General features: G+C 40.2%; 1 protein-coding gene and 1 long non-coding RNA gene across 24 annotated transcripts in view; one reads left to right on the top strand and one right to left on the bottom strand.

Moving 5' to 3' along the window:
* Positions 1 to 25,709, bottom strand: part of LOC128021971 (E3 ubiquitin-protein ligase TRIM39) — a 362,874-nt gene that overhangs the window by 200,822 nt on the left and 136,343 nt on the right. Inside the window, exons 2-8 of one of the 21 annotated variants that reach the window (XM_052609140.1) lie at positions 7,773 to 7,848; positions 6,846 to 7,399; positions 6,643 to 6,738; positions 6,056 to 6,289; positions 5,838 to 5,976; positions 5,710 to 5,745; positions 5,392 to 5,573 (exon numbers count right to left, since the gene is read on the bottom strand). The exons of 11 other annotated variants lie outside the window; for them this stretch is intronic. In XM_052609140.1, the coding sequence (XP_052465100.1) occupies positions 5,392 to 5,573; positions 5,710 to 5,745; positions 5,838 to 5,976; positions 6,056 to 6,289; positions 6,643 to 6,738; positions 6,846 to 7,399; positions 7,773 to 7,836 (1,305 nt within the window). In that variant the 5' untranslated portion in view covers positions 7,837 to 7,848. Of the gene's footprint in view, positions 1 to 4,826; positions 5,091 to 5,391; positions 5,574 to 5,709; positions 5,746 to 5,837; positions 5,977 to 6,055; positions 6,290 to 6,642; positions 6,739 to 6,845; positions 7,400 to 7,772; positions 7,857 to 8,018; positions 8,042 to 8,482; positions 8,490 to 10,210; positions 10,234 to 25,709 lie in introns of those variants that run through there. 9 more of the 21 variants (XM_052609119.1, XM_052609121.1, XM_052609115.1 and 6 more) reach the window with 9 other exon arrangements.
* Positions 1 to 25,709, top strand: part of LOC128021997 (uncharacterized) — a 336,783-nt gene that overhangs the window by 175,861 nt on the left and 135,213 nt on the right. The gene's annotated exons all lie outside the window — the stretch shown is intronic.

The raw sequence follows: 25,709 nt of genomic DNA on the forward strand, positions 1-25,709 counted from the left end.
TGTTTCACTCGGTTACACAATTTTTAACGGTTAATCGGTTAACCGGTTAACCATGGACACCCCTACTTGCGATAGGCAAATTGGAAAGGGTCTAATGTAGCAGGGAGACAGGATTTTAAGTGGGATGCGACCAGTTTCTCAAAGCACTTGGCAATGATGGGGGTGAGTGCAACAGGACGGAAGTCGTTAGGGACCGAGGCAGTGGAATGCTTCGGTACAGGCACGATGGTGGAGGTTTTGAAGCAAGTGGGGACAGTTGTTTGGGCCAGGGACAGATTGAAAATGTCTGTGAAGACCTCAGCCAGCTGCTCCGCACAGGCTTTAAGCACACGACCAGGTATTCCATCAGGGCCAGCTGCTTTCCGTCCATTCACTTTACGCAGAGTGGAGTAAACATCTGATGTGGAGAGTGTGAGAGGCAGTTCACTGGGTTGATGCTCAGTTTTGAGTGAGATCTCCTTATTATTTTTATCAAAGCGAGCATAAAAGTGATTGAGCTCGTCTGGGAGGGAGGCAGAGCTGGAGGGGGGCACAGAGTTAGGTGGTTTGTAATCTGTGATAGATTGTATGCCTTGCCACATACGCCGGGGGTCTGAAGAATTGAAGTGTTCTTCAATCCTTTGTTTATGTTTGAGTTTGGCCTGGCAGATACCCTTCCTCAGGTTGGCTCTGGCTGAGCTGTAAGCCTCCTGGTCTCCAGACCTGAAGGCTGCATCTCTTGCTTTGAGCAGGAGGCGAACCTCTCTGTTCATCCAGGGCTTCTGATTGGGGAAAATTTTTATTTTTTTGAGTGTGGTCACTCTGCTTACACATCTGTTGATGTGCTCCAGGACAGAATTTGTGTAAGTGTCAATGTTAATCTGAGAGTTTATGGTGGCCTGGGCAGCAAACTCACTCCAGTCTGTGTGCTGGAACTGATGTTGAAGAGTGGAGTCTGCACCTTCCAGCCAGATTTTAACAGTCCTTATTGTAGGTTTCACACATTTGATGACCGGGGTATACTTGGGGAGCAGGAACAAAGAGAGGTGGTCTGACTGACCCAGATGGGGGAGGGGTGTGACTTTGTAGGCATCAGTCACATTAGTATAAACGTGGTCCAGTGTTTTATGTCCCCTTGTAGTGCAGGAGACATTTTGATGAAATTTAGGGAGAAAACATCTTAAAGTGCAGTGATTGAAATCCCCAGCAACAATAAAAGCTCCATCCGGGGGCAGGGTTTGTAATTTGCTAATAGCAGCACAAAGTTCTTTCATAGCCACGTTAGCATTAGCGTCCGGAGGTACATAAACTGCAGCTGCAACAATGCAAGTAAACTCACGTGGTAGATAGAATGGCCTGCACTTGATAATCAGGAACTCCAGATCAGCAGAGCAGTAGGTATCAACAATGACAGAGTCTTTACACCATGATTTGTTAACATAAATGCATACTCCACCACCTTTGTTTTTACCAGAGGTTGCTGCTACTCTGTCAGCCCTGAAGAAAGCGCGTCCATCCATATGTACCACGCTGCTTGGGACATCGTTGCAGAGCCATGTTTCAGTGAAAAACATAACATTACAGTCCATAAGCCATTTCTGTGTGAGGGTCCAGATCTTTAGTTCATCCATCTTGTTCATCAGAGACCGTACATTGGCAAGGAAGATGCTGGGCAGAGCTGGTCGATGTGGATTTAGCCTTAGCTTAGCACGCAGCCCTCCACGCTTTCCTCGTCTTTGTTTACGGTCTCGACGCCGACGCCGAGAACTTCTGGTCGGTACGAGTGATCCGCTTGTCCGCGGTGATCTCAGTAGCTCCGGCGGGAGTTCGCTGAAGTCGAAAGGATAATCTAAAACTATGTTGGAACACCGTTTGTTGATGTCCAAAAGTGACTGTTTAGTATAGATGTAGTTTGCATAACTGAATCGCGCGAACACGAGTGAAATAACCAGGTAGATTAACACTAATTTCCGAAATCTGGTAAGACGCTGAGCCTCGCGATGTGACCGCGCCGCCATCTTGATCTTGATCTTGGAATTGATGTTGATAGTGTTGAAATTATTCAGCCAAGTGATGATATCTCAGATCATTATTTAGTTCTGTGCAAACTTCATATAGCCAAAATTGCAAATTCTACTTCTTGTTACAAGTATCGAAGAACCAACACTTCTACCACAAAAGACTGCTTTTTAAGTTATCTTCCTGATGTATCCAAATTCCTTAGCATATCCAAAACCTCAGAATAACTTGATGATGTAACAGAAACTATGGACTCTCTCTTTTCGAGCACTTTAAATACAGTTGCTCCTTTACGCTTAAGGAAGGTTAAGGAAAACCGTTTGACACCATGGTATAATGAGCATACTCGAACCCTAAGAGAGCAGCCCGAAAAATGGAGCGCAGCTGAGGGAAAACAAAACTAGAGGTATTTCGTATTGCTTGGCGGGAAAGTAGCATATCCTATAGAAAAGCATTAAAAACTGCTAGATCTGATTACTTTTCTTCTCTTTTAGAAGAAAACAAACATAACCCCAGGTATTTATTCATTATTATTAATTCCTCATTGTCATTAGGATATGTCCCCAAAACCTTCAAACTGGCTGTTATTAAGCCTCTCATCAAAAAACCACAACTTGACCCCAGAGAACTTGTTAATTATAGACCAATCTCGAATCTCCCTTTTCTGTCCAAGATACTAGAAAAGGTGGTATCCTCACAATTATATTCCTTCTAAGAGAAAAATGGTATATGTGAGGATTTCCAGTCAGGATTTAGACCGTATCATAGTACTGAGACTGCCCTCCTTAGAGTTACAAATGATCTGCTCTTATCATCTGATCGTGGGTGTATCTCTATTAGTTTTATTGGATCTTAGTGCTGCGTTTGACACAATTGACTACAACATTCTTTTGCATAGAATTGAACACTTTGTTGGCATCAGTGGAAGTGCATTAGCATGGTTTAAATCGCACTTATACTGTATGACCGCCATCAGTTCGTAGCAGTGAATGAAGATGTATTATATCGATCACAAGTGCAGTATGGAGTACCTCAAGGCTCAGTACTAGGGCCGCTACTCTTCACGCTTTATATGTTACCCTTGGGAGATATCATCAGGAAACATGGTGTTAGCTTTCACTGTTATGCTGATGATACTCAGCTCTATATTTCCTCGCAGCCCGGTGAAACACACCAATTTGAAAAACTAATGGAATGCATAGTCGATATAAAAAATTGGATGACGAGTAATTTCTTACTGCTAAATTCAGAAAAAACAGAGGTGTTAATCATAGGGCCTAAAAACTCTGCTTGTAATAACCTAGAACACTGTCTAAGACTTGATGGTTGCTCTGTCAATTCTTCGTCATCAGTTCGGAACCTAGGTGTGCTACTTGATCGCAATCTTTCCTTAGAAAGCCACGTTTCTAGCATTTGTAAAACTGCATTTTTCCATCTCAAAAATATATCTAAATTACGGCCTATGCTCTCAATGTCAAATGCAGAAATGTTAATCCATGCATTTATGACTTCAAGGTTAGACTACTGTAATGCTTTATTGGGTGGTTGTTCTGCACACTTAGTAAACAAACTACAGCTAGTCCAAAATGCAGCAACAAGAGTTCTTACTAGAACCAGGAAGTATGACCATATTAGCACGGTCCTGTCAACGCTGCACTGGCTCCCTATCAAACATCGTATAGATTTTAAAATATTGCTTATTACTTATAAAGCCCTGAATGGTTTAGCACCTCAGTATTTGAATGATCTCCTGTTACATTATAATCCTCTATGTCCGCTACGTTCTCAAAACTCTAGAATATGAAAATCAACTGCGGGCGGCAGATTCTTTTCCTATTTGGCGCCTAAACTCTGGAATAACCTACCTAACATTGTTCGGGAGGCAGACACACTCTTGCAGTTTAAATCTAGATTAAAGACCCATCTCTTTAACCTCCCTTTAACATCGCTTACACATAACATACTAATATGCTTTTAATATCCAAATCCGTTAAAGGATTTTTAGGCTGCATTAATTAGGTAAACCGGAACCGGAAACACTTCCCATAACACCCTATGTACTTGCTACATCATTAGAAGAATGGCATCTACGCTAATATTTGTCTGTTTCTCTCTTGTTCCGAGGTCACCGTGGCCACCAGATCCAGTACGTATCCAGACCAGATGGTGGATCAGCACCTAGAAAGGACCTTTACATCCCTGAAAGACAGCGGAGACCAGGACAACTAGAGCCCCAGATACAGATCCCCTGTAAAGACCTTGTCTCAGAGGAGCACCAGGACAAGACCACAGGAAACAGATGATTCTTCTGCACAATCTGACTTTGTTGCAGCCTGGAATTGAACTACTGGTTTCGTCTGGTCAGAGGAGAACTGGCCCCCCAACTGAGCCTGGTTTCTCTCGTTGACTTGATTGTAAATACATTCACAGAAACTATTTAACTAAACAGAGATGACATCACTGAATTTAATGATGAACTGCCTTTAACTATCATTTTGCATCATTGACACACTGTTTTCCAAATGAATGTTGTTCAGTTGCTTTGATGCAATGTATTTTGTTTAAAGCGCTATATAAATAAAGGTGACTTTGACTTTGACTTTGACACACACACACTCACACAAACACACAGACACACACACACACAAGGAGACTCTTGTGTGTGCTCTTCTTGCTCTTCATCTCTGCTTCCAAATAAACTATTGCTCCAGAATTAGTAGATCATGAAAAAGGCACACAAAAAAAAGATTTTAAAAATAGATAAAAAAGAATAAACTAGATATATATATATATATATATATATATATATATATATATATATATATATATATATAAAACAGACTCAGTGCAGCCAAACACTACACACAACCCTCACTGAGATAACACACACCGTCACTGTTACAATGTTTTAAGACCTTTGTCATGATATAAAAAAAGCTATTATAAAAAATAGCAGCACATAATGTTTCCAGATTTTTTATCATAAAATTCATTATTTTAATCTTGCATTTGATAATTGAGTAAATTCATTTTATTATAACTGACAGGTGTGATGATCAGTGGGCTTGAGTTTTTACCTCCATCATTAGGTTCTGGGCTAAAAAATGGATAGAGTTTTTCAGTGAAAGACTGAGCAGTGAAAGAGTAGATATAAGAGCTGGACTCCACATCATGAAAGGAGACCAGACCCTCCTCATAATCCACAAACACACCGACCCGCTGCGGCTTCACTCTCAGAGACAGAGAGACGAGAGGATCCTCACAGGCTTTATATTCATCTCCTTTCCTCAGAAACACAGTCCACTGACCATCTCTGGGTCTCAGTGTGATCTGTCCCTTCCTGTTAATGGATTCTCTGCTCACTCCTAAAGTCCATTCAGTCTTTCCCTTCACCTGCACCTCAAAATAAAATCTCCCTGAGGAGAATCCCTCATTTCCCAGGACACAGACACCTCTATCAAATCTCTCTGGTTTGTCTGGGAGTTTCTGTCTAATGTCTCCACATCTCACTTGTTTTCCATCATCAGACAGAATGAGATTAGGATGAGCTGTATCAGGATCCAGAGTCACATCCACTGAGAAAACAGAGAATACAGATATTCTGTGATGCTGATGTTTTAAGTTAACCCAGTGTTTAATCAGATTGTAGTGCAGTAATGAAGCAGTGAGTGTATGAATGTAAACTAGTGTAGTGCAGACAGCACACTGTACCTGCATACTGCTGCATCCACTTCAGCTCTGTAGAGACTAATGACAAGAAAACAATCAGATCTGAAGCTTATATTTAAAGAACAGAGTACACTATCATGTTTCTATCTGATCAGTGTGTATTGATGTACCAGTTAGTGTGAGTTTCTCATCTATAGTGTCCTTCAGTTGAGTCAGAGCTCTCCTCAGAGTCTCCAGACTCTCGTGAGTCTTCATACTGATCTCAGGCCAGTTCCTGGTGTTTCTAGAGCTGCACAGGGATGAGTGAATCTACAGCAGGAGAGAGGAGAAATCCTTCAGCATGTCATATCCTGCATTATGATTGATCAGAGAGATCATGTTGACTGACCTGTAGGAGGTGGAGGTGATCTTCAGTGTGTGAGAGCTGCTCCAGCTCAGTGTTTCTCATCTTTAGCTCAGTGATCTCCTGCTCCAGCTCTTCAATCAGCTCTTGCTCCTGTTTCTCTGCTGCTTTCTGCTGCTCCTCCACCATCTCCAGCAGTTCAGTCTGATGTCTCTCAATGGAGTGGATGAGATCAGTGAAGAGCTCCACACGGACTGCTTTCTCCTTCTCTGTGTTTCTCTGCTCAACCAGGACAGGCAACACATTATTAGCAGTGTTTGCTAACAGAAGAATCTGTGTAACTATTGCTCATACATTTTTGTTCACATACATAGGCTACATGTGTTTTCAGAATCCCTCAAATGAAGAATTAAACTTCACTCTGCACCCTGGACGAGAGCAGAACAAGCCCTGGACATTTTAGTTCTTGTTTTATTGGCTGTTGCTAAATATTTTAGTCTGATATTCATCTGTAATTCATTTGATAGTTTGTTTATTTTGTTATTGTTATGTCTTGTCAATGTTTCTAAACATTGAGGTTTGTTGAAATGGTAAATATTTACATTTATTTTATTCTATTATTTTAAACTCACTTTTCTGACTTCTGCTGAGTGTTTGATGTCTTGAATCTTCTTGATTCTGTTCTGGATCATCAGCTGCACGTCTTTCTGTGTCTTCATCAGTTCAGTCTATAGAGAGAACAACACAGACACATTTATCATAACACAGATTCACAATATGAAATAAAATCTGATTCCTCATGATATCAGTCCTTTAAAAGAATAATAACGTCTACCTTCTTCTCTTGACTCTCCTCTTCTATAGGAACAGTGTTGTGGTTCTTGTGGTCTTTCACAGAGCAGATTGAACACACACACGTCTGATCATCTCTACAGAACAGATCCAGAGGTCTCTCGTGTTTCTGACATATATAGTCCTCCAGATTACTCACAGGATCCATCAGTTTGTGTTTCTTCAAACGTGTCACTCTCAAATGAGGCTCCAGGTGAGTTTCACAGTAAGAGCTCTGACACACCAGACACGACTTCAGCGCTTTCAGCTTTCTTTCCTCACAGAAGTCACACAGAACTTCAGTTGTTTTCTCAAGACTTTTCTTCTTATAGTGATCTACGAGCTCTCGGAGTGTGGTATTAATCTTGAGATCAGGTCTTTGCTTGAATGTTTCTTTACAGTATGGACAGCTGCAGGTCTGGCTGTTGTCCCAGCACTTATTCAGACAGATCTTGCAGAAGTTGTGTCCACATGGAGTCGAGACTGGATCAGTGAACACATCCAGACATACAGAGCACTGAATCTCCTCAGACAGTGAACTCATGGAGGATGACATTGCTGGAAAGAGACATTATTTAGGATTAGTGTGAACTTCTTCAATACTGTTTATGAAGAATCCCATGATGCACCTCATGAAGCTGGTTGAATGTAAAGAGTGTTTAGAGACAAAGAGTGCTGAAGAAACTCAAATATAAAGAGATCATGTACAGTCAGCTGGTTATTATTGTAAAATGAACCCAGAAAAGCTGATCAGAACCTAAATGTGAAGCTCATTACGTAACCACTCACCTAAATAAATAAATAAATAAATAAATGTACAATAATTATTCTTGTTAAAATGAAATTATTTAATCTGCTTTACATTCATGAACTGTACATATGCAATATTATAAAAGAAAAGTCAAAGTGTTTTTCTGGGTTATTGACTTACATGGAGGATCATATTCTTTACTCCTTCTCCTGGTTTTTCTTGCTGTTAGTGAAGATTCTGCCATTGTTCTTTCCCTCTTAAAACCTTTTAAAGGAAAAAAATTATAGTTTTTCTTTTATAGACTTGACGAGCTTGCGTCATGACAGCTTCATCAATATTTATATGCAACTGGTTAAAATGTGAGAACTGATAGTGATGGAAACACAATCATTTGTTTGAAACAAAGTGAGAGACTCGTAAACTTACTGAGCAATCTGAACTATGACCTGCTGTTTAAAGAAAGTACAAAGTACAAGCTTTATATTTTCCAACAAACATATAAATCTCCTTATCAAAAGTTAGATTCATCTTTGCACAAAATATATTATATGATCATAAGTTATTGTGTAATGTAAAAGTGATTTTCAGCTGCAGTGAAGCAGATTTGTGTTCAGTTTGTCTGCAGGTCATTTACTTCCTGTTTTACCTGTTTGTCTTTATGTCGCTTGACAAAATGACAGAAACACCAAACTTTGTTCGATCTAATGAAATACTGTTAATACAATTCTGATATCATTTCAGTGCAGTAAACAACTAAAGTATCTGAGTATTTGACACACTTAAACCTGCTTCTGTTCAACTCATTCCAGTCTAACATAAACCCTACTAAACCAGACCACTGTCATTAGAAACCTGTTCAGGACAATCTCTCTTATATTTCTATCTCTTACCTGTGAGTATCAGATGTGTACACAAGGGTCTCTGAATGACTCAATATTCTGTTGTTTAAAGAGTTTGATGGTTTCAGGTGTCCATATTGTTGTTGATCAAGTTAGTTTCACTTTCTCGGAGTCTCTCACTGAACTACAGTGACGTCAGAGCTCCTCAGGGTGTATTCTATGGAAAGCCAAATGGGTCAGAATTTGCGTGCTTCTCATCACCGCATTAATATTTAAACTCTTGTTTTCATAACGCCATCAAATAAGCACTGTTAGGTGATAAGTAACGCCAGATGCCACCATATGGTATTCGGATGAGCTCATTAATATGACGTTGTAACATGCACTTATGAGGTGTAATTTATATGAGGTGTAATTTGTGATTTTTTTTTTTACTTTGCATCTTGATAATGTATTAATGTATTATTAATAATCATTTGGTTTTTCCTATTTTGCCTCAAGGAAGGATTTAAGGTGATAATGATCATGACAACAGTACCTAAAGTACAAATCGGTCTCCCCAGTGGCATAGTCTGGGTGTGCAGGATATGCAGGTGCATATGGGCCCTGGCAGTTTAGAGGCATTCCAAGCTGGAGGGAACTTCTAATTAAAACAAGGGAACCAATAGAGCCCTGCATGGACCGGCCCTTGTTCAATATCTTATGACAACACATAAGACATGGCCTAATGGTTAGAGGGTTGGACTCCCAATCGAAGGGTTGTGAGTTCTAGTCTCGGGCCGGACGGAATTGTGGGTGGGGGTTGTGCATGAACAGCTCTCTCTCCACCTTCAATACCACGACTTAGGTGCCCTTGAGCAAGGCATCAAACCCCCAACTGCTCCGCGGGTGCCGCAGCATAAATGGCTGCACACTGCTGTGTGTGTGTGTGTGTGTGTGTGTGTTCACTGCTCTCTGTGTGTGCATTTTGGATGGGTTAAATGCAGAGCACAAATTCTGAGTATGGGTCACCATACTTGACTGAATGTCACTTCACTTCACTTCATAACACCGGAGTACCACAGGGCTGTGTGCTGAGCTTAATCCTCTACTCCCTTTAGACCCACGACTGCAAGCTTGTGTATGGATCCAACTCCATCATTAAGTTTGCAGATGACACCATGGTGATTGGTGTCAGAAGAAAGAGTCGAGAAACATAGAAAGACAGCAGCTTGTGAGTGTTTTGTCTTGTTTTCTCATCAGACTAGTGTGTGATCGTCATTGCTAGGAAAGTGTTTAGAGACAAAGAGTGCTGAAGAAACTCAAATAAGAGATCATGTACAGTCAGCTGGTTATTATTGTAAAATGAACCCAGACAAGCTGATCAGAACCTAAATATGAAGCTCATTACACAACCACTCACCTAAATAAATAAATGTACAATAATTATTCTTGTTAAAATGAAATTATTTAATCTGCTTTACATTCATGAACTGTACATATGCAATATTATAAAAGAAAAGTCAAAGTGTTTTTCAGGGTTATTGACTTACATGGAGGTAAAGCGTCGATTCTCTGTCTCCTGGTTTTTCTTGCTGTTAGTGAAGATTCTGCCATTGTTATTTCCCTCTTTAAAGCCTTTTAAAGAAAAAAATTTATAGTTTTTCTTTTTTAGACTTGACGAGCTTGCGTCATGACAGCTTCATCAATATTTATATGCAACTGGTTAAAATGTGAGAACTGATAGTAATTGAAACACAATCATTCATTTGAAACAAAGTGAGAGACTCGTAAACTTACTGAGCAATCTGAACTATGACCTGCTGTTTAAAGAAAGTGCATAGTACAAGCTTTATATTTTCCAACAAACATATAAATCTCCTTATTAAAAGTTAGATTCATCTTTTCACAAAATATATTATATGATCATAAGTTATTGTGTAATGTAAAAGTGATTTTCAGCTGCAGTGAAGCAGATTTGTGTTCAGTTTGTCTGCAGGTCATTTACTTCCTGTTTTACCTGTTTGTCTTCATGTCGCGTGACAAAATGACAGAAACACCAAACTTTGTTCGATCTAATGAAATACTGTTAATACAATTCTGATATCATTTCAGTGCAGTAAACAACTAAAGTATCTGAGTATTTGACACACTTAAACCTGCTTCTGTTCAACTCATTCCAGTCTAGCATAAAGCCTACTAAACCAGACCACTGCCATTAGAAACCTGTTCAGGACTCTCTCTTATATTTCTATCACTTACCCTGGTTAATACGTGCTGAAAGTGGCGCTTGGTTTTGCGTTTGCCTATCGTGGGACTGGCTGGTTTCGATCTGCTTAATAGTGAAGTGTGGCCAAAGCCAGTGTAAGTACTTAATTAGCTGTTTGGTAAGCACTTGTCAGAAGAAACAGTCGAGCAACATAAAAGGACAGCAGCTTGTGAGTGTTTTATCTTGTTTTCTCATCAGACTAGTGGGTGATCGTCATTGCTAGGAAAGGTTTTGGTTTAAATTGTTTGTGTCTTACCCTGGTTAATACGTGCTGAAAGTGGCGCTTGGTTTTGCGTTTGCCTATCGCGGGACTGGCTGGTTTCGATCTGCTAAATAGTGAGGCGTGGCCAGCTGACTTCAATCACAAGTAATCAGGCTAATACAAAAGCGCTAGGTTTCACCACGGCAGCCCTCGTGTGACTCCTCCTCATGTTAATACCGACGAGTGTAAAGACCATCAACTCTACCTACACGACTCCACCGAGCGAGGACACCGACAGGGCACTTGAGGGTGGAGGTACGGGTCTCCTTATATCAAAAGAATGGAAATTTGATCTTCATCCATCATCCACAGGTACTGGTTCATTTGAATCACATGCCATTACTGTAACCCACCCTGTTAAAATCCAATTTGTGGTCATTTATCGTCCTCCAGGTAAATTGGGAAACTTCTTGGAGGAGTTGGATGTGCTGCTATCAAACTTGGTGACTTCAACATCCACCTAGATAAACCCCAGGCTGCTGACTTCAAAACTCTGCTCACCTCATTTGATCTCAAGTTAGTGTCTACTACAGCGACTCACAAATCAGGCAACCAACTGGACCTCATCTACACTCAGACCACTTCCTCATTACTGCTAACCTATCACTTACTCCTGAAGTGCCTCACACACCAACGCAGGTCACCTTTCGATGAAACCAACGCTCCCTCTCTCCATCTCGCCTATCTTCTGCGGTTTCATCCTCGCTTCCTGCACTCTCTCAGTTTTCTGCTCTGGACACTAACAGCGCTACGGACACTCTTTGCTCCACTTTAACATCTTGCTTGGACAACTTTTGCCCACTGTTGTCTAGACCAGCACGCACCACCCCATCTGCCCTCTGGCTCTCCGAGGTTCTCTGTGAACATCGCTCTAAACTCAGGGCTGCAGAGAGGAAATGGCAGTAATCAAGAAACTCTACCGACCTCAGTTTGTATGTCTTCACGGCTAAAACATCCTACTACCACAACAAAATTGACAGCTGTTGTGACGCTCGGACACTCTTCAAGACTTTCTCTTCTTAATCCGCCACCACCACCTCCTCCATCGACTCTTACAGCGGACGACTTTGCAGTTTTCTTCACGAATAAGACAAGATCCATCAGTGACCAATTCTCCACACCGCAGACTGAGGACAACTTCACAATGACCGACACACACTCTTTCTCCTCCTTCTCCCAACTCTCAGAGATGGACGTCTCCAAACTTCTGTGTCCAATCATCCTACTACTTGTCCACTTGATCCGATCCCCACTCACCTCCTTCAAGCGATCTCTTCTTCGTCATACCTTCGCTTACTCACGTTGTCAACTCCTCTCTTCACTCTGGAACATTTCCCTCAGCATTCAAGCAGGCTCGGGTAAGCCCACTGCTCAAAAAACCATCTCTAAATCCAGCGCTTCTTGAAAACTACAGACCGGTATCCCTTCTTCCATTCATTGCAAAGACACTTGAGCGAGCTGTGTTCAACCAGCTTTCTATGTTCCTTGTACAGAACAACCTCCTGGACAGCAACCAATCTGGCTTCAAAAGTGGCCACTCAACTGAGACTGCTCTGCTCTCGGTTACTGAAGCCCTGCGACTAGCAAGAGCAGCTTCAAAATCCTTGGTACTCATCTTACTGGACCTTTCTGCTGCTTTTGACACTGTTAATCACCAGGTTCTCCTGTCCACCCTCAGAAAGATGGGCATCTCTGGAACAGCACTCCTGTGGGTTAAGTCCTACCTCTCTGACAGATCCTTCAGTGTGTCTTGGAGGGGTGATGTTTCAAAGTCACACCACCTTTCTACTGGGGCTCCTCAAGGCTCCGTACTTGGACCACTTCTCTTCTCCATCTACATGACATCATTAGGATCTGTCATTCAGAAGCATGGCTTTTCTTATCACTGCTACGCTGATGACACCCAACTCTACTTCTCATTCCAACCAGATGACCCGACGGTAGCTGCTCGCATTTCAGCCTGTCTGAGTGACATCTCTAGCTGGATGAATGACCATCACCTTCAGCTTAACCTTACGAAGACTAAGGTTGTGCTTCATCACAACTTCTCTATACAGCTGGGCTCATCAACCATTACTCCTTCGAGGACAGCCAGAAACCTAGGAGTTGTGATGGATCATCACTTAAGATCACAGACCACATTGCTACAACAACCCGGTCCTGCAGGTTTGCCTTATACAACGTTAGGAAGATTAGACCCTTCCTGTCAGAGCAAGCAACCCAACTTCTTGCCCAAGCTCTTGTTCTCTCCAGATTGGGCTATTATAATGCTCTCCTGGCAGGCCTTCCTGCATGTACTGTCAAGCCTCTGCAATTGATCCAGAATACAGCAGCGAGGGTTGTCTTCAATGAGCCAAAAAAAAGTTCATGTTACTCCTCTCCTCATCAGGTTACACTGGCTACCAGTAGCGGCTCGCATCAAATTCAAGGTACTGATGCTAGCCTACAAGACGACCACTGGCACGGTGCCAACTTACCTAAACTCACTGGTTAAATCCTATGTGCCTTCCAGAAGCTTGCGCTCTGCAAGTGAACGACGCCTTGTGGTACCATCCCAAAGAAGTTCAAAATCACTCTCACGGACCTTTTCCTGGACTGTGCCCAGCTGGTGGAATGACCTCCCAATCTCAATTCGTACAGCTGAGTCTTTACTCATTTTCAAGAAACATCTAAAGACTCATCTTTTTCGCCTGCACTTAACCAACTAACACTTTTCCTTTTCTTCTCTTTTCATTTATAAAAAAAAAACCTGGCTATGCGTTCTATACTAGCCTAACTGAGACTTGTAATGGCACTTGTATACTGTTGTTGTTCTCTTGTTGACCTGACTGCTTCTATTGTTCTCATTTGTAAGTCGTTTTGGATAAAAGCGTCTGCTAAATGTAATGTAATGTAATGTAATGTAATGTGATTGGCCTCATCTGAAACAACGATGACACTGCCTACAGGAAGGAGGTACAGCACCTGCCCACATGGTGCACTGACAACAACCTGCTCTTTAATGCCAGCAAGACAAAGGAGCTCATTGTAGACTTCAGGAAGAAGAAAGGAAGCATGCACGACCCCATCCACATTAACAGGATGGTTGTTGAACGTGTCTCCGGCTTCAAGTTCCTGGGAACCACCATCTCGGAGGACCTGTCCTGGACCACAAACACCTCCAGCCTGGTCAAGAAGGCTCACCAGTGCCTCTTCTTCCTCAGGACACTGAAGCCATCCTGGTGAACTACTGGTGTGTGATTGAGAGCATCCTGACCAATTGCATCACAGTCTGGTATGGGAACTGCTCAGTGGCTGACCGCAAGGCACTGCAGAGGGTGATGAAAACTGCCCAATGCATCACAGGGCACCACTTCCTGCTCTTGAGGACATCCAGTGAAAATGCTGTCTACGTCGAGCTCGCAGATAAGGACCAGCAGATTCATAAACAGCTTTTTCACTACAGCTGTCTTCTTACTGAACTCTGCTTTTTGAGCACTTTCGCCAACGATGCCAGTACCTCCTCACCTTCCGTTCACACCAGTCCCATGGCCAGGCCAGCGCCCTACTCTGGTTCGGCGGAGGAGTGCAGCAGATTCCTCCTTCAATGCTCGCTGGTCCTGGAGATGCAACCGCACTTATACCCCACCGAGAGATCCAAGGTAGCATTCGTAATTTCTCAACTGCAAGGTAAAGCACTACTGTGGGCAGATTCTATATGGACTCAAAATAACCCAGTTATCCAGTCTTATTCCAGCTTCATCGACCATTTCCGATAAGTTTTTGGCAGACCAGCTTGGAACTCGTCTATTGGTGAGAAGCTGTATAACCTCAAACAGGGAAAAATGTCTTTCAATGAATATGCCCTTCAGTTTAGGACTCTAGCGGCCTCCAGTGGATGCAACGAACAAGCCCGGTGGGCACTATTCTTCACCCGCTTCCACTTTACCATCTCGTATCGCCCAGGGGTAAAGAATGTGAAGACTGACGCCCTGTTCCGGTGTCACGCCACCGAAGAAAATCTCGAGGAACCCAAAACCATTCTCCCAGAAAAGGTCATCATCAGCCCTATTACCTGGTCCGCCGAGACCCTTCCTCCAACCGATCCTGCTACCAACACCACACCGGGTTGCCCACCGGGACACCAGTACATTCCCAGGACCCGGCGCACTCCACTCATTCACTCTGCTCACAAATCTCTTGGCACTGGTCACCCGGGGGTCAATGAAACCCTCTCGTTGCTTAGGGAATGCTTCTGGTGGCCCAACATGGCCTCAGATGTCAGAAGGTATGTGAACAGATGTACAAACTGCGCCATCTCCAAGAGCCCACACCATCTACCATCAGGCAAGCTCCATCCTCTGCCCGTCCCTAATCGCCTGTGGTCGCACCTATCTGCCTGCGCCTGCCCTGCCACAAGCTAAGTCCCAGATTTATTGGCCTATTCACCATCCTTCAGCAGATCAATCCGGTCACTTTCAAACTGCAATTACCTCCTGAGTACTGGATTCACCCCACTTTCCATGTGTCTCTCCTGAAACCTCACCATCCCTCTGTCTCTCCTTCCACAGAACCTGGTGAAGCTTAAGCCCCCCCCTCCACTTCTCCTAGAAGACGGTGCTGCCTAGGGTGACCACCTGCTAATAAGCCCAAGGGAGGACAAGGGGTATGTTTCTGAGGGACAATGTGGGACACTGACTTGAGCGGCAGTGCCCCCACCCTATGGGCAGACTCACTGAGAGTGGTTTACCCATTTCTAGCACATTCCACCTTACATGGTACATTAATAATGCCCTATTCCCCTAAACATGTGTAATTGCTGATGTATGCTTATGACAGAATCAACAAATGCACTTCCACTTACGATTTACTTTAGTTTTTTAATTTTAAAATAAATTTAAAATAAATAATTTTAAATAAATTATAATATAAAATTATGGGATTAAAATGAATTGTAGTTGCTCAATACCACAGGAACAGTCTAAACTCACAACTCCATAGGTTCACGAGGAGAAAGGATGGTGAACTCGCATGTTAGTAAAGCAAGGCGCATGAAAAAAAAAATCGAATTGGAAAGCATTCATCTAAAAGTTCCTTCCAAGTGTGTCTGGTATGCACGTGCGTACACTGTCATGACAACAACGAAAAAGTTGACAACAACCTAGTCAGCAGTTCAACTAAGGGGTGGGTGTGGCAACATTAGCATGCTGAACTGTCAAGTAATGTTCGTTTGGCTGCCTGGGGCTCGAGGATATAGAACAGTGGTCACCAACCTTTTCGAGCCTAAGATCACATCCAAAGTCCAAATGTAAACCAAGATCTACCACTTGCAAAAAATTATTTAAAAAGCCACATTGTAAGTTCTTCTGACATTCTTGTTGCCTGTTGGTCACTAGCAAATTATTTAACAATACAAATAGTATATAACTATACAAACTGCTAACTGTAATTCAACATTTTCAACAGACATTAAGTATTTCCACAGGCTTATTACAGGCCTAAGCCAATAATGTGCTGTTTCACTTTCCCTTTTAAAACATATTTCAAATACTGCAAAATGGAAATACTCAGGTTATTGAAACTAGCATACAAAATATTATGACAACAGTCATCCTTCAATTCTTCAAAAATATTTTCACACAAATTACAGACCTACATTAATTTTTAGCAACATAAACTGAATAATGTAATGAAATGTAAAACAGCATCGCATATTTGCGCGCATCGGATGAGCGCATGCACAAATCTTCTCACTGTGCGCGCGGACTCGCTTCCTCTGGCTCTTAAATGTTTAAACTGTCAAAGCTTACATGAGTTTAGTTTAATCACAGATATCAACACCCAGGTGATGACGGAATAAATTATGATTGAACAAGAGTGAATGATTTGTCCAGGGTTTTTTTTTCTCTCATGTTTTTGTAATGTCTGGGAAGCCAGAATGCACATGCATCAACAGAAACATTTATTAGCTGAATCCTTTTTTTTTGCGTGCCATTTATAGCAAGCCATATTACAGATGATATTGCAGATGCTTTGTCAGATTTAAGTTGAAGCGTGTGCCGAACCATGTGTGGTGAACCGAAAGGTTTGGTTTTTTTAAGCGAACCGTGCCATCCGTATTACCTCAATAATCAATCAATTACAGGCCTAAAACAATAATGCCCGAGCAGACGGATATTAGTACATCTCATCACACCGGGCACCTGCGTCTAAATCAGTTGTATGGTCTGGTTTTCAGTCTAAAACAGTTGTGTCCAATATAAATGTCTCGTCTGTTTTGGGAGGTGCGCGTGCAGTCAGCGGAGGCTCGCACCTCCCTACTCGCACCGGAGGCTCGCACCTTTCTTTCTCAGATTTTGAAAAATCTTCACGATCGACTTAAAATGCTTCCAAGATCGACTTGTCGATCCTTCCACTTCAATCATCCCGATCGACCAGCTCCCAGAGGAAGAGGACATCCACCACGTCGTCGGGGTCCTCGGCCCTCAGGAGCAGGCTGTGGGGAGGGGGGGTACTGTTACAAACACGCCAGGTTCCACCTCCACTCATTCTCAATGCACTCCCTCACCTGAATACTAATCACTTCCACCTGACCCTCATCACCATCCAATCACATCAGCACTATAAATACCACACACACGAACTCAGTCAGTATCCGATCTCGTTCGCGACAAGGTCTTACCTGTAGTCTGCAATTACCTCCTGAGTACTGGATTCAACCCACTTTCCATGTGTCTCTCCTGAAACCTCACCATCCCCCTGTCTCTCCTTTCACAGAACCTGGCGAAGCCGAAGTCCCCCCTCCACCCCTCCTAGAAGACGGTGCTGCCTATGAAGCCAGAGACATCCTGGACTCCCGGCGGCGTGGTGGACAACTTGAATATCTAGTGGACTGGGAAGGATATGGTCCAGAGGAACGTTCATGGGTCCCACGCAACGACATCCTGGATCCGAACTTACTTAACACCTTCCACTCCAATTATCCCGATCGACCAGCTCCCAGAGGAAGAGGACGTCCACCAAGTTGTCGTGGGTCCTCAGCCCTCAGGAGTGGGCCATGGGGAGGGGGGTACTGTTACAAACACGCCAGGTTCCACCTCCACTCATTCTCAATGCACTCCCTCACCTGAATACTAATCACTTCCACCTGACCCTCATCACCATCCAATCACATCGTCACTATAAATAACACACACACGCACTCAGTCAGCATCCGATCTGGTTCGTGACAAGGTCTTACCTGTATGCTAACTCTAAGGACTAACACTACCTCTACTTACCTCTCTCCAGCGATTCCCCAAAGATCCAAGTCTCCTCCGTGCGTGTGTGTGGTACACCTCCCTCCACTGACTTCTTCACCTTGCTATTACGGATCCATTCATCACTGCCATTCATCACTCTACCCAGCACTACCCGCTCGTCTGCTTGTACCTTAATAAACTATCTTTCTCCTCAGCATCCCGGGTATTCTGTAACACCTATAGTGTTCATACACTTTTACATAATCCATCTGTATAGTATGTTCATAGTACACCTATCTGTATATCATGCTGATAGTATTTCAAATCTGTAAATTATGTCCATAATACTGCCTTATTTGCATATTTATTGTACATTTGTAACATATTGTAGACACTGTATATTCTGTTTATTGCACTTCTGGTTTAGATGCTAACTGCATTTCTTTGCCCTGTACCTATGTGTAATGACAGTAAAGTTTAATCTAATCTAATCTAGTATTTATTTTTGTTTCTTGATTAAGTTAATTTAGAAATATGTGTGTAAAATTTTGTGTTTGGTGAATTCAAGTTTTTGTTTATTAAAGGAACGAGCAAACGGCAGACAGTGAGTTGAGCATTATGTTTGATTTGAAGAATTGTATTCTTCTCAAACCAACACGACTTGCCTAAAATAAACAGACATAATACACTTCATGCATTCCACAGCATTAATCTAAACATTTAACCTGGATAAACCTGAGTGCTGTTAGGCGCATATCCATTCGTTTGTGCGGTGACTAAGAGCTTTGCAGGACATGGAGGCGTCAGCTTGCATTTATTTTAAATTTTTTAATGATAATCATATTTGCTCATAAATGTAAGAGTACCCTATGCATCATTCGGAGAACTGCAAAGGGTCTACTTGTATTTGTGTGCACTCACAATATCTACAAAATCTTGTGTTTTTGTAAAATAAGGAAAAAATCAGGGTTGAGTTCCCAAAAGTTTCGTAAGCCTAAGAAGTTCGTAAAAACTATTGTACGACTGATTTTAATATTACGGTCTGTTTCCCAAAAGCATCGTAACTTAAGTAGCACTTAAGTAGATCTACGAGTGCTCTGGAGTAATCGTAAAGCCCTAAGTGCATTGTATGAACAATCGTTTTCTTTATTTATTTTTTATTAATTGATAAATTAAATTAAATTAAAAAGTACAGAAAGAATAGAAATACACATTTAAATTAAATGACTGAAAAAAAGAATAAAATAAGTAATGTAGGAAAACCAGCTAAGTATTGGACCCTGAAATAACACCTCTCTCTACGGTCTGTTTCCCAAGATCATCGTAGCTTAAGTAGCACTTGAAAATCATTGTACGATCTATGAGTGCTCTGGAGTAATCGTAAAGCCCTAAATGCATCGTAAGAAACCAGATTTATGTGATCACAATCGGCAAGATTACACCTTTAACTTGATTCAATTTGTCAATGACTTGCTGAAGTGCACAAAAACCAGCTAAGTATTGGACCCTGAAATAACGTCTCTCTTTTTCTCTATAGCCTACTGTATATAAATAAATACATTTTAATAAAAGTATGCATTTAGCAGAAACTTTTATCCAAAGTGACTTACAGTGCATTCAGGCTATTTACCTAACATAAATTATAAACATATTTATTATGTAAAGTATAATATTATACACTATAATATAATATCGTATTGTATTATAGTTATTATATCCAAGTTGTCTGTCTGGAACACAGCATTGGGTTAACGTCAATAAACGATAGTTTACAATTAAGAGCCATAGAGTGTCATTCTATAATGTGACATTTCAGCACTTGACAAACGGACAGCGACTCCTAAGCAGCACTTAAAGCACAGCTACGTGCGACAGTGTTAAGTGCATTGTTGGGAAACGCACGTGAAACAATGACGAAAAATCGTAAAATTACTCGTAGAAAACGCTCTTAAGCGATAAGATCAATCGTTATTGGGAAACGGGCCCAGGATGCACTTTCTGTCTTGGTCTTAAGGAGGAGCGCTTCACCGACATGATAAATATATCTATAGAATGCCTTTTGTGTTTTTTTATTTTAATTTTATTTTTTTTACTATTACTATTTGAAAACAAAATAACTCAAAACTCTTTCATTATGTAATCCTAAAGATGCATTTCTCTCTAAAGGCACGTACAATGAGGAGATGGCAAGTTTCTCAAATTCATTTTAGCAACATTGACTCAGAAGACAAATATCCCGCCTCTATTTTTCCTTTTTGTTTGTTTGTTTGTTTATTTATTGTTTGTTTGTTCTTTGGCCGCTGTGCTAAAATTGTGTTTGCATTCAATAGCATAAGGCAGCATTTTTGTGCCACGCTGAAAAATAACCGAATAAATAAGATTAACGTCATAATATTTTAAGAATAAAGTCATAATTACGATAATACAAATTATGTTATATTGTGAAGTTTAAAAAGAAAGTCTGTGGCAATCATAATTCTTTAAACTTGTTTAACTAACTTTGATTGATCGATTCATTAGAAATTTGTTTGAATTAAATTGTTCAGATTTTATTATTTTATTTAAATTGTAACTGTGAATATATTTGGACACTCCATGTTAGTCACTGAATAGACTTTTCATTAACAATTTCATTTCACTATGATGTACTGACAGTATAGTTTTATATAATCCGTGTGCATTGCTTATCCTAAAGATTTCCCAATTGATTTTCAATTTTACTAAATGCTGTCTTAGTTTTTCTTGATTCCTGACACACAACCAGAAGCAACCTGACCAGAGTTTCCACTTCACTGAAAAGGCCACGGACTTCCACTGACAAACCTTTAAGAATGTTTGCTGCCTCCAAACTGGATCCAAATTGGTAGTTATGCCAAAACATTGGTAACTGAACTGATCTCAGGATACTCACAACACACTGAATCAGTTTGTCCAGTGAGCAGAGTGTCCTCTAGTTTCTGTAAGGTCAGCAGATCTTCCTGATGAAAACCACATCAAGCACCTGATAAAACTCAACTCTGTAATACTCTGTTGCAGTTTTTGGCTTGTATGTGCTTGCATCTGTGCTAAAACGCTTAGGAAGTCGCCTTGGTTCTGGGACTTTGATAGACTCTAGATTTAGAGAATCCACAATCACATTTGCTTGCTCAAAAAGACTTTGAAAGGCATCTTCATCTCTTTTGTCTTTCAAGACAGACTGAACACAAGAAATGGCAGTTTCCTGAGCATACACAGTTGTTGCATGGCAGTGGGAATGGCTTTTAGCATGGGCTGTAAACTTTTCAACTGCCTTTCTCCAGTTTCTAAAACCAGTACTCACAAAGACAGGATCCATCTTAGAGACAAGCATTGTCTTCTTTGAGAGGACTTTTGCACAATAAAAGCATAAAACCCCTTTTAATGTGGTACAGTAATGCATTCATAGGAATATCTGAAACATGTTTGCTGAAAGTGTTGCACATAGTTTGCTCTCGTCTGTACTTTTATAAACTTGGGATCAGGATGTGCAGGATTTAAGCAAGTGATGATTTCTGAATCTTCTCTGTCTCTGTTTTCTGTGCTCAGTTTGTCTCCAACATTAGGTTCATTCTGAAACAGACGTTACAACACTGTTACACACCAAATAGCTCCCTAGTATATTGTGTACAGTAAAGAAAATTGTACATTTAGTTTGTCATATCAAAAACTATTCCCTATCAGAAATGTTTTATTCTTACCTGCTCATCTGAAACTGCAATATATATATATTGAAATACATTTGAAAATTTTTAATTGAGTAATCCTCATTAAATAAAACTCATAAAAAAATCACAGCATACATTTAAAGATGTATAATAATCTGATGATCAAACATTTTTGAACATTTCTCTGTTTTCTCACCCGTTTGTCTGAAAGATCTGCTGTCTGTTGTCTTTTCCCTGTTCCTCACTGTGATGGAGAAAAACAGGAAAGTAAAACCTAACATAACCTAAATGAAGGTTTAGGCATCATTTGCTACATTTAAAAATATTATAACTTGTGTTATTTTTGGTGTGAAATGTGACCTGCATATGTTCTCATTCACGGGATTCGCCCGATAACTAAAAAATAAAAAACATTGAAAGTACCTTTGTCAGCAGAAACAGACAGACACACACACACACACACACACACACACACACACACACACAAACCAAAGAGAAGAGACGTGATAAACCAAGAGAAACGACTGAGAACTGACGAGGAGGTGAGAATCACAGTGTGTTTGAGCGAGGTCTGAATCTGAAAGCGTTGTTCTGCAGGAAGCCGAGGTTTGAACTTTGAAGTGTTCGTGTGATCGAGAACTTCGGGCGTGATGACGTCACACTCGCGCGAGGGTAGAACATGCCGGAGATATACAACGCTGTTAAAAACAGAAATATTAACATGTTACTGTAATGTAATAATGTAATTTTGCTTTTCAAAAAAAAAAAAAAAAATATGGGTTTTGAAAAACATTAAGCATTTTAGGCGAATTCACAGAAAACTTTAACTTTTTTCTTCATTAAGGGCAGAAATGATCAGTGTAATGAGCACCAAATAAATAACACCAGTGGAAATGAACATATAAAATGAATGAGCACGAAAAAAAGTAAGGTCACAAATTATAAATTACATAAAAAAAAAGATGTATTAACTTGGAAATAACTGACAATAGTTGGCTGAAAAGATGAAAGGAACAATAATTTGTAATTTCTGTGATTTCTCATGTGACCAAAGAGGGGCGCTTTCACTCCTCTAGTGTTCTATTATATGAATCATACTTATATAAGCTGTCATTTTATCCCACACCACACCTTTTAGTTTACCCTGAACATGATCCTACGATTTTATAAATTCATCAGCATTGACCTTAGACAGCAGAAAGCAGCGCTTTAGGAGTTTTGATCTGAGCTCTTTGCAAAAGAAAAGATAAGCAGGTAGGATGTAATACTGTCTGTTTTATTTTTAATGATGCCTAATAATATAAAGATAACAAATATATAATAACAAATATTACATAGACTAAATAAAAAGAAGAAAATCCATCAACCAGCTGATATATTTACAGAATTAATCGATTCAAAAATGAAAGTAATTTTTCCCCCCGGTTTTATTTAGACTCTTTTTGTTTGTTTCTTTATGCATATTATCAAAGATGTTAGGATTGATCGGGGCATTGTTGAGGACGTAACAGCAGACAACAGATATTTAATTGATTGATCAAAATTATTGGGATTATATGGACAATGTAGTGGCTGATTTTGTTAAGAACATGTCATATCATCACTAAACTAAACTCTACAGCCTATACAGAAAATCATTACAAGTGATGTCTGACTAACTATAGTTCTCTCCTTAAATAAGAGATTTAAAAACAGATTATTGAGTTACTCCAAATTTTAGAGTCTATATAGAGTGATCGTCAATATAAAAAGAGCAAACAGGAGAAGCGCTGAACACAAAACACATACACATATATTTAATTTTTTGTTCAAATTTATGGCTTGGAACAATTTAGTAGTTGCTGGATATTGATGTAATCTCAACTAAATTCTACACCCCTTGCCTATTATTCACTTTGTTCTCTTTAATTTAAAATTATTCATAATTTGTACCTCTTTGGTCTTGTCCTATGATTTTTAAATATTCTTTTTTTAATTCTCTTTCATGCATCTAGACACGTTAGTGCAAGGGAAAATGTCCAAACAACAAGAAAATAATCAAACGGGTGAGTATATTTGCATGTATATATATATATATATATATATATATATATATATATATATATATATATATATATATATATATATATTATATTTGTCAAATATGGACTTACCTAACCTTTGAGTTAAAGATTTGAAGTAAAAATTTATCTCAACAGTTGGGTTATTTCATATTTGACCCAAAGTTGGACTGTAATATTTCTGCTAAACTTCCAGTTCTTAATTTTATGTATTTATTTATTTATTTTACTTTTATTTTCTCATTTTGTCTCAGAGTTAAGAGCAGTTTTGATCGGAAGGCAATACTCTGGGAAAACATCGGTGATCAACACTATATTGGAAAGCAGTGAAACAGAAGCTGAAGGAGATGAGGATGTGAAGAGAGAGGGGTATATTGATGGCAGGAGAATCAGTCTTGTTGAAACGCCTGGCTGGTGGAAAACCTTCAGTCTGAATGATTTATCCAATATCTCCAAACAGCAGCTGGTCCGCAGGATTTCCATGATTTCACCCGGACCTCACGCAGTTCTGATTGTGATTCGGGCCGATTTTGCATTTACTGACACTGACGGGAGGTTTCTGGAGGACTATGTGGAGCTGCTGGGACCAAATGTCTGGACTTACACCCTCGTCATCTTCACAAGAGGAGATTTAATTAAACCCAAACACATAGAGCAACGTATTCAGGAGGAGGGCTCAGCACTCAGGAGGCTTATTGAAAAATGTGAACATAAATATCATGTTTTTAATAACTCAAACCATCACGATCGAACCCAAGTAAAAGAGCTGTTCAAGAAAATTGAAGGAATTGTCAAGAACAGTAACGGCAAGCACTTTAACATTGACCAGGAAAAATTAAAGAAAGTCAATGAGCAGTGGGAGGAAATTCAGACCAGAGCAAATTCTAGAAAATCCAGAGTACAGAAGGAGCGGTCCAAAGTTCAAGAAAAAGGTAAGACGAAGGTTCAGTAATGGGAGGGGATTGCAATATAACAATAAACAAGTTATCTTTTAAATCTGATTGCACTAATACTGTCAAAAACACACAGGGTTTACATATTAACACGGAATAGTGGAGAGATAAAACGATATGTGTCTGCAAAGTATGTTAGATGTGTGCAAAAGTTCAAAAGTACAAAATTCAAGAAAAAGGTAAGATGAAGGTGCGGTTATGGTAGGGGTGTGCGATATGACAATAAATAAGTTATATTTCACATCTGATTGCTCTAATACTGTCAGAAACACACAGGGTTTACATTTACATTCATGGTTGGAACTGTTGAGAGTTAAAAGGATAATTGCCTGCAAAGTACATCAGATGTGTACAGCTCTTAAAGTGACAGCAGTCTAATTGACTGGCCACCTCTGTACTGTGCAACTTTTTTATTGTTGTTCTCTGTTAACTCGTGATGGAAATCTTTGACCAATGAATTTGTGTCTTTTGCAAATGTTAATGTATGCATATTTTTTTAAATAAAAATATTATTTGTAAATAGTTCAAATTGATTACACCTTGCTATTTTATTGTTCTTCTTTCTTTATATTTATTCTCTTATTGTTCTTCTTTCTTTATATTTATTCTCTTAAATACATTTAAAAACCCATATAGCATAAGTATGTCTGCAAGACGTGTTTTAAAGATTTCTTCATCTGGAAAGCATCTGCTGTGTGCAAACATCTGATAGATGTCTCTAAGATGTCAATTTTACATCATAAATGTCTTAAAGACATCTTCTAAATGTCTATTTGATATCTGATAGGAAATGTCTTGGTTACGTTCGGTAACCCTCGTACCCTGAAGGAGAGAACAGAGATATCATGTCAG

The sequence above is a fragment of the Carassius gibelio genome, chromosome A11 (genome assembly GCF_023724105.1).
Source record: "Carassius gibelio isolate Cgi1373 ecotype wild population from Czech Republic chromosome A11, carGib1.2-hapl.c, whole genome shotgun sequence".
NCBI classification, from domain to species: Eukaryota; Metazoa; Chordata; class Actinopteri; order Cypriniformes; family Cyprinidae; genus Carassius; species Carassius gibelio.